Source organism: Montipora capricornis, chromosome 3 (genome assembly GCF_036669925.1).
Source record: "Montipora capricornis isolate CH-2021 chromosome 3, ASM3666992v2, whole genome shotgun sequence".
Taxonomy (NCBI): Eukaryota; Metazoa; Cnidaria; class Anthozoa; order Scleractinia; family Acroporidae; genus Montipora; species Montipora capricornis.
In genome coordinates this window covers 22,847,963-22,866,846 of record NC_090885.1, presented here as the reverse complement: position 1 = coordinate 22,866,846, position 18,884 = coordinate 22,847,963, and the positions used below count along the sequence as shown (strand labels likewise).

General features: G+C 41.6%; 2 protein-coding genes across 3 annotated transcripts in view; one reads left to right on the top strand and one right to left on the bottom strand.

The window, feature by feature from the left end:
* The window catches only part of LOC138042576 (uncharacterized), a 73,413-nt gene that overhangs the window by 53,083 nt on the left and 1,446 nt on the right, over positions 1 to 18,884 (bottom strand). For both annotated transcript variants that reach the window (XM_068888517.1, XM_068888518.1), the window contains exon 2: positions 9,313 to 9,350. In XM_068888517.1, coding sequence (XP_068744618.1) covers positions 9,313 to 9,350 — 38 coding nt within the window. The remainder of the gene's footprint in view (positions 1 to 9,312; positions 9,351 to 18,884) is intronic.
* Positions 2,687 to 4,470, top strand: LOC138042577 (uncharacterized). Its single transcript, XM_068888519.1, has one exon. It carries the CDS (start codon positions 2,687 to 2,689, stop codon positions 3,626 to 3,628), a length of 942 nt encoding a protein of 313 aa, XP_068744620.1. The 3' UTR covers positions 3,629 to 4,470.

Here is an 18,884-nt window from a genome sequence, read left to right as displayed (position 1 = left end):
GAATTACATGTACTCCAAGTGGAACAAATTATTGGCATGAGGATTGCTTAATTTTCAACTGGAAAAGTGAAGTGAAACACTGGTTGGCAAAAGTATGAACTCTTCTCTTACCTTTGAAAACTTTTAGGCCAAATTTTGTGGCCCTCTTTGTATTCTGTAGCACAGCATCATCTTGCATTCTTAATATTTCCGATTCACAGATGCTGGCGAGTTTACCCTGGCCATTTTGTTTTGTTTGGATCACGCATTATTCAACGCTACGCGCCTCGTTGGCTATTTACCATCTCATATCCAACGTGCGCTCATGAAATAATTGTTAAATATAATGATTCTTTGTAATGTTCGTTACAAGTAGGTAATGTTACACTCACTATGGGTGTCTTAAAACAAAGACCCCTAAGACCCCTAAGACCTCAGCCTAAAAACCAGGCCTAGGTCTAGGCTTTAAGGCCTGGTTTTTAGGCTTAGGGTCTTGGGGGTCTTTGTTTTCAAGACACCCCACTCACTATGGCTGATGATGATGTTTGATGATGTTTGTTCCTTAAACTCAAAACTGCAGTGCTGGAAATAACAGTCGGTCATCGGACATTGTCCAACCAAATTTTGAAAATGTCCGACCAATTTCACATTATGATCGGACACAATGACCGAACATCTCACCAGCACATCTTGAGTTCTCTTCTTCAAGGTGTTGTCAGTCAATAAATTATGTCAGGTCCAATTTGTCAAGTGTCCGACCAAAAGGAAGATTTGAAAGGACATATGTCCTGCGAATAAAGAAAAATTATTTCTAACACTGAAACTGTGGTCGTATTTTTAAGAATATTTAGTAGTACTTGTGCTATCCAGACCATTAAATTTTTAGGAAATTTACTATAATTTACTATTTACAATTATTTTATATAATTTTTAAACAAAATAATTTTATGTAGGAAAATGGTAAATCTTGCCCTTGATCTATATTTTTCACACAGATGTTGTGGTGTCAGGGCCACAGAAACACACAAAGAAATTAAAGTAGGTGGCAGCAGGAGTGAGGACAATCAATTATTTTATATAATTTAATTTTAAACAAAATAATTTTATGTACAGTGTAGGAAAATGGTAAATCCTGCTCTTGGTCTATATTTAGCATACAGATGTTGTGGTGTCAGGGCCATAGAAACACACACACAAATTAAAGTAGGTGTGTGCCTCCTGCTTCCTGAACTTTCATTTCCGGTCACGTTGCTATGATACCAATGACGTCAACCCGTTGCTAGGGACCTCGTCCGCACGTGTAAAAGAGATGAGTTGAGTTTTGTAAAAATGTGCATGAGAAAGCGATGTTGTTGAACGTTCTGAATGTAAAATCGGAGAATAAAGTTGTACAAAACGATCCAGCAGCGTTTTATCGTCGCCCAGCAGCGACATTTGGTCCACTGAGCCAGAGATTGTGAAATCAAGGGGAAAATCGCCGAGTCAAGCTGTAAGACAGCCGTGAAACTGCGTGTAATTGTGTGTAAAATTTATCATCAAACCGCCTGGTTCAATATTGTGGAAGAGTCATTCAAGTCATGCCATGAAAAGTGCCTCAAACAGAGAAGAAGGCGAAACACCTCGATTGTTCACGCCAAGTGAGTCTACTACTTCAAGTAAACGTTCCGTTTTGAGAAAGAAATTGCGTGCTGAGAAGTTAACGCTGGAACTAAAAATAGCCGAGCAAACGTTCACAAATGAGATCGAGAGTCTGGGAGCCGAACAACAGAAGCGTGCAAAGCTCTTGGAACTTCAAAAGAAAGCTGAAGAATCAAGATTGGAATATGAGTTTGAAGATGCCATCGCCCAGGAAGAAGGTATGTCAAATAAAGGTGATATTGATGAAGAGTTAAATGAATTACCTTCAGACAGTGTGAACGATCGGGTCTCGCGCTTAGACCTGGAAATTACTGAAAACAATGTTGTTGAAAAACCTCACATGGAGGAAGTTAAATCCACCAAACCAGAGGTCGTAACAGAGGTTTCTAGTGAGCCCCCTAAAAAAGAGACATGTGAATCTTTTATTGCTAAAGGTGAAGCTGAGTTGAAAACCTCTGCCACAGGAGACCCTAGTGTGCAAACGTCAAAGATAGATCAGTTGTTTGAGAAAATACTGCCAGCCTTTGTGAAAATCGTTAAACCAAACGTGCAGAAGTTCAATGGAAATCCACTAGAGTACTCAAAATTCAAAGCAGCATTTAATGTTGAAGTGGATAAAAAGGAAGTTTATGATGCAACAGAGAAGCTTAAATTTCTGTTAGATTCTGTGGATGGAAGTGCAAAAACATGTCTAGCGAAATTCACGCCAGGTTCAGATAAATACGAGGAGGCATGGACTGCGCTCCAGGAGCGTTTTGGTCGTGTAGACACAGTGGTATCAGCTGCGAAGAAACGTATAGATCAGTTTCCGACCATAGTGAAAGAAAATAGTGTGCAGCTCCGGCAGTATCAAGAAATAGTTTCTGAATTGATAGGCATTTTCAAAGAGCATAACTTTCTTCACAAGCTTAGCTCGCAAGTCCCTGAGGCAACTGTTTCTAAACTTCCCACACGCCTTTGCGGCAGATGGGCCGAGTTTGTTGAAGGAAAACCGAAATTGTCAACCTGGGATTCATTTGCAAATTGTCTAGAGAAAGAGGCAGAAATTAGTGAGTCCAAGCAGTGGTGGATGCCAGAGAAGAGAGAGTGGAAGCGTTCAGATACATCTAAAGTTGATAGGCGTGAGCCAGCTGACAAATCCCAACCTGGGCTGTTTGCAGGAGCCACGGGAGAATCTTTACGCGCCAGCTGTGGAACAAAGTGCCCAATTCACCAGTCCACTAATCACACTTTGCAAGAGTGCAAACGTTTTCAGGGAATGTTGACTAGCGAGAAGGAGAAAGTTGTCAAGGAACACAAACTATGCTTATGTTGTCTATTACCCAGTCATCGTCTGCGTAAATGTCGTAGTAAGAATAGATGTAAAGTTGAAAACTGTGACATGCGTCATCATACCCTTGTACATGAAGTCGACTTGAGATTTATTGAACGGGCAAATGCGAAACGTGAATCAGAACAAGTGCCAGAAGTTGAGAGAAACCCAGCTCCTGTCTCCCTGGAAGGTAGAGACTCATCACCACGTCAGGCTGTTGAGCCTCTTGAGGAGTATCAACAATCAGCGTACACAGGTTGTGAGACTGGTGGTCTTGCTTTGGTTGAAGTACTTCCCATAGTTGTCTTTGGAGAAACAGGAAAACAGCAGGTGATGGCATTGCGTGACTCAGGCTGTAACACAACGCTTATAGATGAAAGCTTAGCGCTCTCACTTGGGCTTCAAGGCAAAGAGGTAGATCTCGAAATTCAAGGAGTAAATGCTCAGAAGGTGTTTGCTTCCCAGCACATCAAGAAATGCCATGTCGCACGAGTCGGAAAAGAGGAAGTCAAGTACTCCTTGCGAGATGTGAAGACAATTCCTAGCCTGAATGGTCCGGATCAGAAGTTGAAGTGGTCAACAATCAAGCATGAGTATCAACATCTGAAGAACTTGGACTTGCGTGACACTGACACGGGTCCAGTGCAACTCATAATTGGAACTAACAACTCTGACTTGATTCTACCAAGACAAATCTGAAACCCTCAGGTCAACCGGAACTTGACAGGGTACCTTATGCTGTTGAGACCCCACTTGGATGGGCGGTGACTAATTGGTTACCTGGTGAGCGAAGAGTAGCATCTCCATACAATGGGTTCAAAGTGTATGAAAGAAGTTCAGTTGAAAATGAGGAGCTGAAGCAGCTGGTCATGGCTCAGTCAGAGATAGAAACCTTGGGCGTGGTCAAGCTAGCTGATCCAACCCGTTCGATTGAGGACAAGCGAGCATTGTCACTGATGGAAAAGACAACCTTTAAGAGTGTGAATGAAGATGCGTATGTGTCAGGTCTAATGTGGAGAGATGAGGAACCATCTCTGCCCAACAATTACGGAATGGCAAAGAGGAGGCTACAATCCCTAGAGAAAAAGTTTGAGAGCTGTCCCGAGATCAGAGAGAGATATGCAAAGTCAATCCAGGATGACGCTGAGAAGGGCTATGTGAAGAAACTGAGTGAAGGGGAAGTACGGTGCGATAGTAAAGTGAATTGGTACTTACCACACAGATTTGTCATTAATCCCAAAAAACCTGATCGCCTCAGAAGAGTCTACGATGCATCAGCAAAATTCATGGGACAAAGTTTGAGCGATAAGATCTACATGTACACAGGACCAGATCTTCTGTCCTCTCTGTTTGGAGTTTTCCTCAGGTTTTGCGAAGGAAGAATTGCAATGGCCGCTGATGTGAAATAAATGTGTCATATGCTCCGTCTCCCTGATCGTGATAAGCCAGCATTGAGATTCTTATGGAGAGACTCTCTGATACAAGAACCAAGCGTGTACCAGTTTGAGAGAACAGTGTCTGGAGAAGTGTCTGCGCCATCCAGAGCGAACTACACTAAGAGGCGAAATGCTGATGAGAATGGGGAAGATTTACCTTTGGGTGTGAAAGCCGTCTACCAGCACTTTTACATTCTTGCGAGGAAGCTATTGAAATGAGGAAGCAGATGACAGAGTTGCTGCATCGTGGAGGTTTCTGCCTACACAAGTGGCTGACAAATGACCCAGACGTCTTGGCAACCATCCCGGAGCAGGATAGATCTCAATGATTCCTCGAACTGAGTGAAGATAAGTTACCAACTGACAGAACTTTGGGCGTCATTTGGGATGCCCAAGAAGATATGCTCCCGTTTACCGGACAGAACGATGATCCAGGTACGACGAAGAGGAAGATCTTGAGTCAAGCATTCTCTGTTTGGGATCCGCGAGGACTTCTCCTCCCATTCTCAATCACAAGTAAAATCATCCGGCAGAATCTAAATCATATGAAGTACGGATGGAATGACGAGTTGAAAGAAGCTGATCTTCGAGAGTGGCGTGAATGGCGCAAGGGAGCAGAAAAGCTTGATGAAGTGAGAATTTCGAGAGTTCTTATCCAAGAACAGAAACCTGTACGAGAGACTGCACTTCATGTGTTTTGCGACGCTAGCCAGAATGCTTATGGCGCGTGTGCCTACCTAAGACAAGCATTTATCGATGACGCAGTAGAGTGTAGTCTTATAGCGGGAAAAGGCCGTGTTGCTCCATTAAAGTCACAGTCTATCTGCCGATTGGAGCTCATGGGAGCTTTAGTTGCTGCGCGGTTAACTCAAACACTGGTAGAAGAAATGGTTACAAAGATAGAGAAGATAACTTTCTGGAGTGACTCTACCACAGTCCTACATTGGATCCGCCAGACGAGCTCCACTTACAAAGCATTCGTCGGTAACCGGGTGTCTGAGATGCACACAATCATGAGCAGTCTGGAGGCGACACTAGGGGTGGGCGCTGTGAGTTGGAGATATGTGCCGACAGAGGCTAACCCTGCAGATGACATCACCCGGGGACTAAGTCCTACGGAACTTGGCGCGGGCTTTCGCTATATTAGTGGACCCAAGTTCCTGTATGAATCAGCAGAGCTCTGGCCAGAAAATAAAGTCAAAGCGCCCTGCGAGAACAATGACATCAAAGAAAAGAAGAAGGAAAGATGGGCTGGAGCATCTCAGGAAAACAAGGTCCTGTTAGGGTGGAAGAAGTATTCGTCACTGACCAAACTAAGAAGAGTTACAGCTTATGTAATGCGATTTGCAAACAATGTAAGAGCTAAGAAGGAAGTACGTCTACTGGGAGCACTTACATGTACGTCGAACGAATTGAGAGCTGCTCAGAATCATCTTGTGAAGAGGGCGCAAGTTGAATCATTCGGCGAGGAGATACAGTGTCTGAAGATAGGTGAGGAGATCCACAAGAAGAGTAGAATTAAATCTCTTGACCCAAGGTTGGAAGATGGGTTCTTGGTTGTCGGTGGAAGGCTGCAGAGAGCACAATGCCTACCTTACAGAACACGACATCCCAAAATAATTGACTCGCGCCATGAACTTGCACAGCTGATCGTCGAAGAAATGCATCGTATCTACTACCACCCGTCAACTGAGCACCTGCATAATCAAATTCGGCAGGAGTATTGGATCATCCATGGTCGCCAGGTAGTGCGAAACGCGAAATTCAAGTGCAACTACTGTCATAGCCAGACAGTAAAGCCTCAAGAGCAGCAAATGGGAAGTCTACCAGAGTGCCAACTTGAGCCAGGAATGGTGTTCAGGAACACTGGAGTTGACTTTTTTGGACCTATGTTAGTAAAGGAAAGATGCAGTGAAGTTAAAGTATATGGGTGCTTGTTCACTTGCATGAGTACTAGAGCGTGCCACCTTGAACTTGTGGATGATCTTTCAACAGATCATTTCATCATGGCATTGAAAAGGTTCATTGCGTGATGTGGACGACTGCAGAGCATCCACAGCGATAATGGAATGAACTTTGTTGGTGCAAATAATGAGTTGCGGAAATGCATCAAACAATTGGATGAAGAGAGGATACAAAACTTCTGTGCTCCTAAGGAAATCGAGTGGAAATTTGAGCCGCCAAGTGCCCCGCACTTTGGAGGTGCATGGGAGAGGCTAGTACAGTGCACCAAGAAGACGCTGAAGGCAATTCTTGCGGACAGGGTTGTTTCCAAAGAAGTGCTGAGAACCGCACTAGTTGAAGCAGAAGGAATACTAAACAGTCGACCGATTACTCATGTGTCCAATGATGCAGGGGACATTGAAGCGTTAACCCCAACCTCAAACCATTTCTTGCTGTTGCAGGCAAATCCGAGTTATGAAGATGCTGAAGTTAGTGACGGAGAGATTAATTCGACAAAGATGTGGCGACAGTCCCAAGCGCTAGCTAATTTCTTCTGGAGACGTTTTACCAAAGAGTACCTTTCTAGCCTGACAGAAAGGAAGAAGTGGAAAGAGAAGAAACAGAACCTCAAAGAAGGAGATGTTGTCCTAGTTGCTGAGCCAAAGCAGCCGCAAGGTGTATGGCCGTTGGGCAGAATCGTGTCCACTCGTCCTGGGCAGGATGAGTTAGTTCGAGCTGTTACAGTAAGAACTCAGTTCGGAGAGTATAAAAGGCCAATCACAAAACTTTGCTTAGTACAGGAGGCGGAAGAGTAGAACTTAAAATCGTCTCGACAAACATTATGTCTTGACTAGGGGCGGGGATGTGCCTCCTGCTTCCTGAACTTTCATTTCCGGTCGCATTGCTATGATACCAATGACGTCAACCCGTTGCTAGGGACCTCGTCCGCACGTGTAAAAAAGATGAGTTGAGTTTTGTAAAAATGTGTGTGAGAAAGCAATGTTGTTGAACGTTCTGAATGTAAAATCGGAGAATAAAGTTGTACAAAACGAACCAGCAGAGTTTTATCGTCGCCCAGCAGCGACAAGGTGGCAGCCAGAGCGAGGACAATCAATAATTATTATTTTATATAATTTAATTTTAAACAAAATAATTTTATGTAGGAAAATGGTAAATCTTGCTCTTGGTCTATATTTGGCATACAGATGTTGTGGTGTCAGGGCCACAGAAACACACACAGAAATTAAAGTAGGTGGCAGCTGGAGTGAGGACAATCAATTATTTTATATACCGTATTTACCCGTGTATAAGTCGACCTTTTATGGCCTCAAAAGAAGCTCCAAAAATCGTCCTCGACTTATACACGGGTCAAAGACTTTGAGCCAAGTTCCAGCTAAGTAATTTATTCAAAATTAACATAATAATGTTGTCTTGGCAATAACAAATGCAGTGGAAAGCCGAGAAAAGACTTCAAAATGAAAGACAAAAGACTTCAAAACGAATGTAAGCAATTCCAGTTGAAATGAAAAAGGATTTGTCCCACTCTTAATGTTGAAGATACTCACAAGCACAAATATGAACTAGACACTGGAATTTTTCGTTTTCCAAAGGCGGAAAGCTCTAAAAGGCATTTCTGTTTCTTCAAACAAAAACTCGATCGTTCAACGGCTTAGTAACCTGGCGCAATACCTCGTGTTTGCGTGCAAGCATCGTCACTTGTGTTGCATGAAAATGCTGGTTGGTAATGAATGTTTTTTATTCTTTATACAAACCAGGCTAACTTAAATGCTTTTGCAAATTTCATATTGTTTGGTTTATGAGTTTTGTTTTGTTTGTCATTATTTTGAGAAATTTTAAGTCAAGGACCAATTAAACCTTGAACATTTTCGCATCGTTCGCAAGTTATTTTCAAAGATTGACTCCTGTTTCCTGTGATGTTGTGCTTATCCTCTAAAGCCCTTTATCCTTGAACAACGAAACAGGTTAGTTTGAGGTTTACATGTTCGATTTTCTGAGAACTTTTTCAAAACTCAAGGACAAAATGCCCGCATATACAACAGATGCTGAACCACAAATCTATTAAGCCCTTGAGGCCCTGATTTTTTTGTGTATCCCATAGTGTCCCATGAACATCAAAAATGGGGGTCGACTTATACATGGGATCGACTTATACCCGGGTAAAATTTAATACGGTAATTTAATTTTAAACAAAATAATTTTATGTAGGAAAATGGTAAATCTTGCTCTTGGTCTATATTTAGCATACAGATGTTGTGGTGTCAGGGCCACAGAAACACACACAGAAATTAAAGTGGCAGCTGGATTGAGGATAATCAATTATTATTTTATATAATTTCATTTTAAACAAAATAATTTTATGTAGGAAAATGGTAGATCTTGCTCTTGGTCTATATTTAGCATACAGATGTTGTGGTGTCAGCGCCACAGAAACACACACAGAAATTAAAGTAGGTGGCAGCCGGAGTGAGGACAGTGTGTAAGCCAGCGAGCCACGGCAGTCACAAGAAGCAACATGCCATAAGCCTGATGCAAGTCAACATCAACATGCGAGTCAAACAGTTATTGAAAGCCAATCATTTTAAAATCGGTGGGTCTAAAACCCAGGGCACATTCCACAGTTCACTTGTTGCAGGTCATTGCTTTACATGTAACTTTTTGACAGTAACCCAGATTACCCTCAATTTGGCTAACCCTAGGCCTAAAAACCAGCCTTACAGGCCTAGGGTTAGCTAAATTGAGGGTTTTGGTTGCTTGGCAGCCAGGTACATCGAGGGTTAAACATTATGGCTGCTATTGTGACATGTTCATATAATAAAGAAAGAAAATCAATATTTTCAATGATGTTATCATCTGATAATGTGTACCAGTCCTCTAATAGATTCTGTTGTGAGAATAGAACCTATCTCCCAATGGAACCTCTATCCCAAGCACTGATATAAAAGTTTTTACAGAACAAATTATATGTTAACACTCATCTCCTACCAAATGAGTAGAGGATCCATGACCAGAATCTGCCTTTCCTGCAACAGTAACAGGTCATTAATAATAATTATTTTGAACTGTTATTATTAGTTCTTCATAAGTGTGATGAATACTACATGTATAAATATAACTGAAGGTTGTTAAAGATCAGTAGGCATGACATTCAAACCAGTAAGCTGACATTAGAAGCACTGCATGAAATGAAGTTTGACACTGTCTCCTGATGAAAATGCTGACTCACATCAACAATGTTTGGAGAGGTGTTCCTAAGACTGATGGTCATTTGTTCATTATCATTCTGCTATAATGCCATTTTACCGTATTTGGTCAAGACAATGCACAAAATATGAGACAGTAGTACACTGTAGTGTCCCAGTTAGACCAGTTTACAACATAGCGGACAAAACAGGAGTTTTCAATAAAAGAAATAATCATTGTGTTCAACACAATGGGTTAGCCACATTGAGGGTGTTGGGTTACTTTCTTTGTTTTCAAGTCTTAGGGTCTTAGGGATCTTTGTTTTCAAGACACCCTCCTGCACCTTAAAGAGGCCTGGTTCTATTTATCAATCTATTAAAAAGCGCAAACAAATCCTCTTCAAGTTGCCAATTTATGATATATGATATATGTCAACAAAAATGAAATGTTCTTGTCAGTAGAGGAAGATTGACCCAAAATCGGCAACTTATTCCAAATAATTATTGTTGTGGAATTACGCCCGCTCTTAATTTGAATCAGAAGACCCCCAAACCCCCAACTGGCCTGAACCGGCCAGACGTAATATTAATTAAAATGTTTTACTCTGCAGGGTTTTCTTTAAGGTTTTAAGTAGCCGGGGTTTTTTGCAAAGTAGACGGTTGTGGGTCCGGAGGACCCATACGATGGGCTTTTGCCCATTGCTTCTAGGGGGGTCCGGGGGCATGCTCCCGCGGAAAATTTTTGAAAACTGAATGCCGGAAAATGCATTTCCTGGCATTTTGGGCCATGAAACTCAGACATTAGAGGGATGAATCAAGCTGCAATTATACTATGAAAACCATGTTACTTAAAGAAAGACGAAGCGACATTTCAATAATACAACCCTATAAACAAAAAGTTGAGTGATATTTTTTGTATCTTTTGCGGTGGTTTTGCTGGAGCTAACGAGAATGGCAAATATTGCCACTTGACAACTTCTAAACATGGCACATACTTGAAGGACTAGACCAGCAAAGGCTTCTAATTGGTTGTTAAATAAAGAAGCTGATTGGAGGATACTAATTGGCCAATGGCGTAAAGGATGTTTCGATCCTGTTTAGGTGTGAAGATGACACACATTCGTTCCATTGTGTAATTAGCGGGAAAATATGCTTGCGGAACTTGGTTGTAGTAATTTCGAAAATTGAAAATCACTCGAGCGGTTTAAGAGTGATGTAGTTTTTTCCGAAGAGTTTAGGAGTTCCGTAAAGCAGTGAGAGTTGATCAAGAGTGACGTTGGATAAAGATCCGTTGTCATGTTGAAGCGTAGAGATGCCCTCGAGAGGACAAGCACTTACGCGGGCAAGTAGGATTTAACTCCAAGGAGCGTTACGTTCAAGTGTTTAAATAAAGTCTACGAGTCCTCAGCTTCTACTTCACACCCTATAAGAAGGCCTGTTGTAGTGGAATTAAAGATAGCTCCATTGAAATAATTCTTCTGCACCGCTTTCTCACTCTGTTCAATATTGTTTCTCTAAGTTCCATTATGATATCTTTCTTTGGTCTTCTGATGCAAAAGATGTGGCGTTTCTAAAACGAGGGTAAGGATAAGGATACGAATACAAAAAGTATCTTAAACATGCATAAAAGCTAATCTTAGGCCTAATTAGGCCTAAACAAAAGTTTAAGGTTAGCTTTTATGCATTTTTAGGATACTTTCTGTATTCGTATTCTTACCCTTACCCTGACCCTCGGTCTTACCCTTACCCTCGTTTTAGAAACGCCGCAAAAGATGTGTTTCACACTGCAACCAAAAAAGTAATATTCCAAGGCATTTCAATGAAAAGAATCGAAAAAGAAATAATTTGAAAGTATAAAATCAGCGCTTGTCACTGTGCTTGATAAAATAATTGCGGGATGTGCAGAACGTATGCGCAAGAACAATATATAGGTGGCACCATCCTTAAAGATTTTTGAAGAGCTCTGCTGCCTCAAAAAGAGAGATAGTTTCAAGTGTTGAGGGTACCATAGCAGAACTCAGTAAACATAACTCTCATTTTGCTATTGCTGGATTCAATTAGTAATTAAGAAGTTTTAAAATTCTCTCAATTCATTCTCCAGAACAGATTCTGAGCTCACATACCTCACAAAGAAGTTAACAGTATCGCAAGATGCAAGGATCATGTTTACTGTAGGTCAGTCGAGAGACAATCGCTATATGGGTCAACATAGGGTTGACATATTGGTCAACAGTCGATGAATAGTCAGACCATAGCTGGTCGATAGTCAGTTGATGGTTGGTAGACAGTCGATCGAATGTCAGAAAATAAGTGGTCGATGTATCAGTCAAGATTTACGTCCGCCAATATGGCTTTCAGTTCAGCGATGATTCACCAATATGTTGCCAACACTTTGCCGATACTTCGCCGATAATTCACCTAGTATAGAAAGAAATGCAATACTTCCACCATGTCGTTAGATATGTTGACAGACAGCCGATAGTCATTTAATACATCAGTTGATACTTGGCCAATGTATCTGTCAATAATCGGTCAACACAAGGGGAGCAATAATCATCCCAGGCTCTGTCTGGGCTGAGTATTCTGCAATTGATCGCATTTAACAGCTAGACATTAATTACATGCCTGGCAATGATACATTTTGAAGCTGAAAAAAAGGACGTTTGTCTCTGCTTCCCAGTGCTCTTTGGTTGGCTTCATAGAGAAATGGGGCCTCACAGAAAAAATTTTGCCCCTAGCAAGATAGCAATAACTGATGTGGTCATCGCTTAAAAGGAAAGCCACTGGCCTCATCTGCTTAAATAACACACTTGACCGATACCAGACACATGACTGACATTCGACCGACAGTTGACCAATATACCACCAACAGTGGACCGATATATCACCTAGATATGGCCGATACTCCGTCGAGATGCATCTAAGAACTATATAAACCAACTCGCAACGCCTTTTTTTCGCCTGTCAATTGACTGACCACTGACTATCGACCAACTATCATTCGACTATCAATCGACTATCAACCAATATGTTGACCGACTGACGAGCAACCTGGCAACCAAATGACAACTGATACATCAGTCGAGACTACCTACAGTAAACATGATCAGGATGTGTCACCAACACAGTGATTCACCCAAACTCGAAATGTTTCGCCTGAAAAATGATTCCCCAAACTCAAGTTCGTTCATCCAAACATCTCATAAAAGATATATTTATATCACAAATTATTATATACTCAACAGGATATCACATTTCTAATTGGTCAAAAATGAATGGATAAACAGGTTATAGAGTGCTCATTTGAAGAGCATTGAGAAATTGACATTAAGCGTGAAAACGACCTAAAAATAGACCTTTTCAGGGTTTCTGATCCCATGTGCATTAACACAACTTAATAAATTACAGTGAATCAGAAAGTATGGGAATTTTGCTAACTCTGAACCATTGTAAATCCCTCATTAAGGTCTGATGGTTGTGGATAGTAAGAATACCTCTCAAAAAGCACTTCTATTGAGATTATTTTTGTTAAGTATGGCAATCAGAATCAAGCTATAGATATGGATCACATTAAAACGATATTTGTAAATTTCATTAAAAAAATTATAAACCCTTAGCTTGCAATCAATATTACGCAAACTTCCACGAAATTTTAAGTTCTAATATCCAATTTTCAGATGTTGTGCCTTGTGCAATGATCTTATTTTCCTTTGAGTGAGTTATATTAATAAAATGACTATAAAAATATTTAAATTCTTTTTAAGGTTTGAATTCGGCCAAAATCCCATACATTCACTGTAATTCAAGCTGCATTTGTCCCCCAGCTATATAGAAACTGTGAAAAGTTCTATTGATTCCTTAGACACATCAAAAAATTACAGTAATGGCATTCACAATTTCCATAAGAGGCCAGACTTCATTAACTATGAATAATAGTTGACACACTACACTGTACAGCTGCCCCCGCTGAATAAGTATAGTTGTACAATGTACAAAGAATTCAATGTGTCCAGGTCCAAGGAAGAGGTGACTGTTTCCAAATGGAGCAGTTGTTGTTGAAGTGGGGAGACAACAAAGCGCTACACAGGATTTCGACAGTTTTGTAAAGTAGCAGACATATTTGTGAAAGCACCGGATATGAAAAGCAAAGCAGCGAAAACCAAGTAAACACTTTAATTTAAATGCAATGGGCGATCAAGCTAATGACATTTTCCATTCATTTGAACTCACATCTGAAGAAGAAAATGATTACAACCAGGTAAAAGGCAAATTTGAGAACCACTTCATTGTGGAAAGAAACGTAATCTTCAAGCCAACAAAATTCAATTCCCGAATCCGGCGCGAGGGGGAATCTGACAGTGCAGAAAATGTCAGAAGATAAGACACTGGGCACAAGCGTGCAAGAGTTCAGTAAATCCAAAATCTGAAACTGCTTTTGAAGTTGAGACTGAAGAATCATTTTTCCTCTGTGAAATAGTAGAGTTAGCCAAAGTGCAAAGCAATCGCAATACATCGTGGACTGCCACGATATCGGTGAATGGAAAACCATTGCTATTCAAGCTTGGTGGTGGTGCTGACATAAAAGTGATTCCACATCACAAATTTCTCGAATTGAGCCCAGCACAGTTACAACCTACCACCAGGGTTCTATTAGGCCCATGCAAATACCTAATGAACTGTAAAGGAGTGTTCAGAGATCGTCTTACCAACAACCTCAAGTCCATTGAAGAAGATATTTACGTTGTGGAGGATCTGGCCTGACCACTCTTGGGCAGGAATGCAGCAGCCAACCTGAAACTCATAAGCAGGGTGTGTGAATTAACCAGTGATGATTACAAGGCAAAAGTAATGCACGAATATCCAAGGCTGCTTACTGGTCTGGGAAAAATGGAAGAAGAGTACACCATCAAGCTCAACGATGGATCAAAGCCATTCACTTCACCTTGTCAGTGCCAAGGAAAGTACCAATGCCACTTTATGCTGAAAGCAAGCAAAGAATTCAAAGGATGCTTGAAAGTGGAGTCATCTCACACGTTGAGCAAACAACAGAATGGTGGTAGTGACCCCCAAGCCTAATGGTCAAGTAAGCGTGGGTGATCACCTCACAATGCTAAATGAGTATGTACAGCGCAAGAATCCCCTGATACCCTCAGTTGACGTCACCCTAGGAAAGCTAGCAGGAGCGAAGTACTTTACGAAACTGGATGCAAATTCTGGATTTTGGCAAATAAAGTTGTCAGAAAGTTCAAGACCACTAACCAACTTCATTACACCTTGGGGTTGGTATTGCTTCAATGTTCTTCCCTACGGAATCAGCTCAGGTTTCGAGAAATTCCAAAAGTGCATGAGTAGAATCCTCAAAGGATTGGAAGGAGTTGAATGCAACATTGACGATGCCCTTTGTCATGGCCCTCTGGGCATGTGAGCGATGCAGTGACTACATCTTGGGTAAATCCATCATTGCAGAAACAGACCACAAGGCACTGGTGCCACTCCTTACATAACGTGCTTCTGAACAACGTCCCTCCTCGGATACAGCGTCTTTGGATGCACCTCATGTGTTTCCACTTGAAAGAAGTCATCCATGTGCCTGGAAAGGAAATGTATGTGGCAATATGCACCAGGCAACCAGTTCTGAGTGTGAGACCACAATAAAGGAACAAGAGATGAACATATATCTCGACTGCAGTGTACTTGACTCACTCCCTGTGTCAGATATCAAGTTACTACAAATCAAGGAGGCTCAAGATGAAGATCCCATTTGTAAGCAGGGTTCTCCCTAGTTTTAAGCGCAATAGGTATGGCACCTTTTCAAACTGGTAAAGAACTTGGTTAATGTTGGACGTTCTGCAAAGAAAAAGCGACTTATGAGCGTTTGCAGGCGGTAATAAGTGCTCTTACAAGCGGTAAATTTTACCGGCTACCGCCTGATAAGGAGAACCCTGTGTAAGGAGATTAAAGATCATTGCCTTGGGGGCTTGCCGGACAAGTTCCATCTTCATGATGCACTGAAACCGTATTGGTCAGACAGAGGGGAGCTAAGTGTAGTTCAAGGAATACTGTTAAAATCATCAAGAATTGTTATCCCATCATCCCTGCGGTTAGAAGTCCTCGACAAGCTACACGAAGGACACCAAGGGATAACCAAATGCAGAGAGCGAGCTAAAAGTTCTGCTTGGTGGCCAGGTTTAAGTCGTCAGATACAAGATATGGTGGAGAACTGTAAAATCTGTGCAAGGCACCAAGTAATCAGACCACAAGCACTCATGCCAACACCCTTCCCTGAGCGTCCGTGGCAAATGACTGCAACTGATCTCTTCAAACTCAATCACCGCACTTACTTGATAGTGGTTGATTATTTCTCTCGCTATGTAGACTGAGGTAGTAGCAATGAATATTACACAACCAAATCGTCTGAAGTTATCATTTATCTTTGCACAACACGGTATTTCAGAGGACGTCAGGAGTGATAACAGTCCACAGTATGCCTCAGCAGAATTTACCCAATTCGCAAAGGACTGGGGATTTAAACATACAACAGGTAGTTCCTGTTTCCCACAAGCAAACAACGAGGTTGAACGAGCAGTGAAGACTACCAAGTCCCTTCTGAGGAAAGAGAAAGACCCAACCAAGGGACTGTTAGCATACAGATCTACCCCACTTACTTGTGGACACTCGCCAGCAGAGCTACCTCATGGGACGGAAAATCAAAACCACTGTTCCAACTTTTCATACAAATTTAGCTCCAAGTTGGCCTGACATCGACAAGTTGCGTCAAAAGCAGAGAGCAAGGACAAATTGAGGACCACCTTCAACCAGCGTCACAGACCTGGCTAGAGCCACTGCAACCCGGCACCCAGGTGTACATTGATGACAGGTCCACCGCAGGAACAGTTGCCAGTGCAGCAGAAACACCAAGATCCTACAAGGTTGAGACAGGCAGAGGCACAGTGAGACGAACTCAATCACACATCACACCAGTTCCTGGAGAAAAACCGGAGATGTCCAGTACCTAGGAACCCGCGTCTGTAGACAAGCCACCTACTCCTGTGAAGTCCCTCCTGTCACCCTTTATATCCTCAAGGCCAAAGAGACTGACCAAGCCTTTGCTTAGGTTCAAGGAGAGTTTAGGACTTGTTTGTCGAAACGTCCATCAATTTACCCAAATGAAACCATCCGTTCGCGACTCTTTTAATAATCAAACCAAAGGATTTTCCTTGTTGTGATAAGATGATTTAGTCAATTTCTGGCTCCTTTATGAGAAAAAGACTTGAGTTAAGAAGATGCTCCAACGCTTGATTGCACAGCAAGTAATGTGTGATGCACTGTGACATCTGTGACATATGACGAGAGTACTAGCCCTCATAAGTATTTGTTCTCGCTGAACAATTCAGGTGAAATAAAAACGATTACTTCGATCCCTCACACACACAAAAATGAAGCTCAAACAAGTAAAAAAGCACTACACCGACACACCATACCGGTAACTGTTACTTCGCACAATGCTCACTACTAGCGCATGTATAAACATATGACGCACCATGACAAATGGTAAGATGCTCTTCCACAATTTCGTCCACCTGATCTCTTATTCTTTGGCTATTCTCTTCTACATCATCATTTCCCAAGACTTACTTGCATGCCTTGGGTGTAAAAGCATGAATTCCCAATTATTCTGTTCACGCTTGCAGCTTTCAAGAGCCTGGTAATACACACCACATAATCATGTAATACTATACCACTGTAACTCTATACACACGCAAGCTACAATAATGCCTCCTCGCGATTTTGCCTCTTAGTGCAAATCACTGGTATTGCTAATCAGTTAAAATTCAGAAATGAAGGTTTCAGAGGTTATTTAGTTTGGCAAAATATGTACATTGAGATATTGACAGGGTACACCACAGGTGCCCCAAGCTCAGTGTGAGGGAATCTAGGGACTTGTATGGAAAGACTAGACCTGTGACCTGAGAAGTTAATGTCACGAAAAAATTCTCAGTTAAAAAGCCTAACTTTTTTGCCACTGTGGGTCACTTCCTCCCTGTGAGGTTTTTTTCCAGATTTGACACGAATTGAGCCATTATCAGTTCCTCGGTTTGCAACGGTTGTAATAAACCACCAAGGCTGAACACTGAATTCTCACAAGCCCACCAGAGTCAGATATTCCTGGTTAAAAGGTTCCCACGGCCACTGTAGAATTCAAGGACAAAGGTTTTTCTTTCATTTAAATCTGCTAGCAACGCAGTTGAAGCCCTGCCAGCAACATCAGACGGCTGTTAGTGTCCCAAACGAAACGATAACATGGTGGAAAGAGCCTCATGAACTGTGAAGACGACATGGTGATGGTTGAGTTCAGTTTGGTAACGAGTCTTTGTTTGTGGCTTGGTAACGAGTCTTTGTTTGTCGTCCCTGACAATGTTACCAAACAAAGACTCATTACCAAGCCGAACTCAATTCTGTATCTCCCATTGATCGCCGAAGGTTCTTCCCTAACCCTAAATACCTGGATTTTTATGCACTTACAAGACGTGCGAGCAAAACAATAACAAACAAACAAATCACAAGGTGATAAATTATTTTCTGAAGTACACATTTACTTTTTCTACTCCTACATCAAATGTTGATCAGTGACGGACAGGATCAAGAAATGTGACTACTATTGCCTTTGATCTTGAAGATAAACAGTGTTTAACAGCGATATTTCTTGTTTACCAACATAGATGTAACTTTTCTTTTGATATTCAAATTTGCCAATCACGGAAGAAAAGAAGTTATTGTTTCAACAGCCAATCAAGTTCTGGTAGGCATATTAATAACAATGGGTGATATCACAAGAAAATTGGAAAAATATGTGATTGCTTTTTTTTTTTTACTTTTACTGGTACACACCAGTTTTTTTGGTAAGTCATCTGTGGTACGTTTACATCTTTCGTATAATTATAACTAAGGCAGACCACTTGATTTCAGCGGTTGGGGGTTGGGAGGACGCTGGGTTTATTGCCAACGAGCAAGCCAAGCAAAGACGTGAGCTTGCGAGGCGGCCAGCTTAATGCCGCGCGAAGTATTGCAGCAGGCAGAAAAATTCTCCATCGTTGTGTGAAAAGTGTAATGTAAGGCTCCTCAGTGTAATGTAAGATTCCCTGGAGATTTTAGTAGGGACCAATGAAAGCGCATGTTTTGATGTGCGATGTCATTAGCCCAAACCATAGGCAGCCCAAGCTCGCATCACTACAGACAGCCGTTGAGAATTTAAACGCGTTATAAGACAATTTAACTTTCATTCAATTAAAGTGAATAAAAATGACTCACCTCTGGTGTATTCTTGTGCCTTTTGGAGCTTATTACACTGTTTCAGGAATTCTGTGTTTTCAGTGT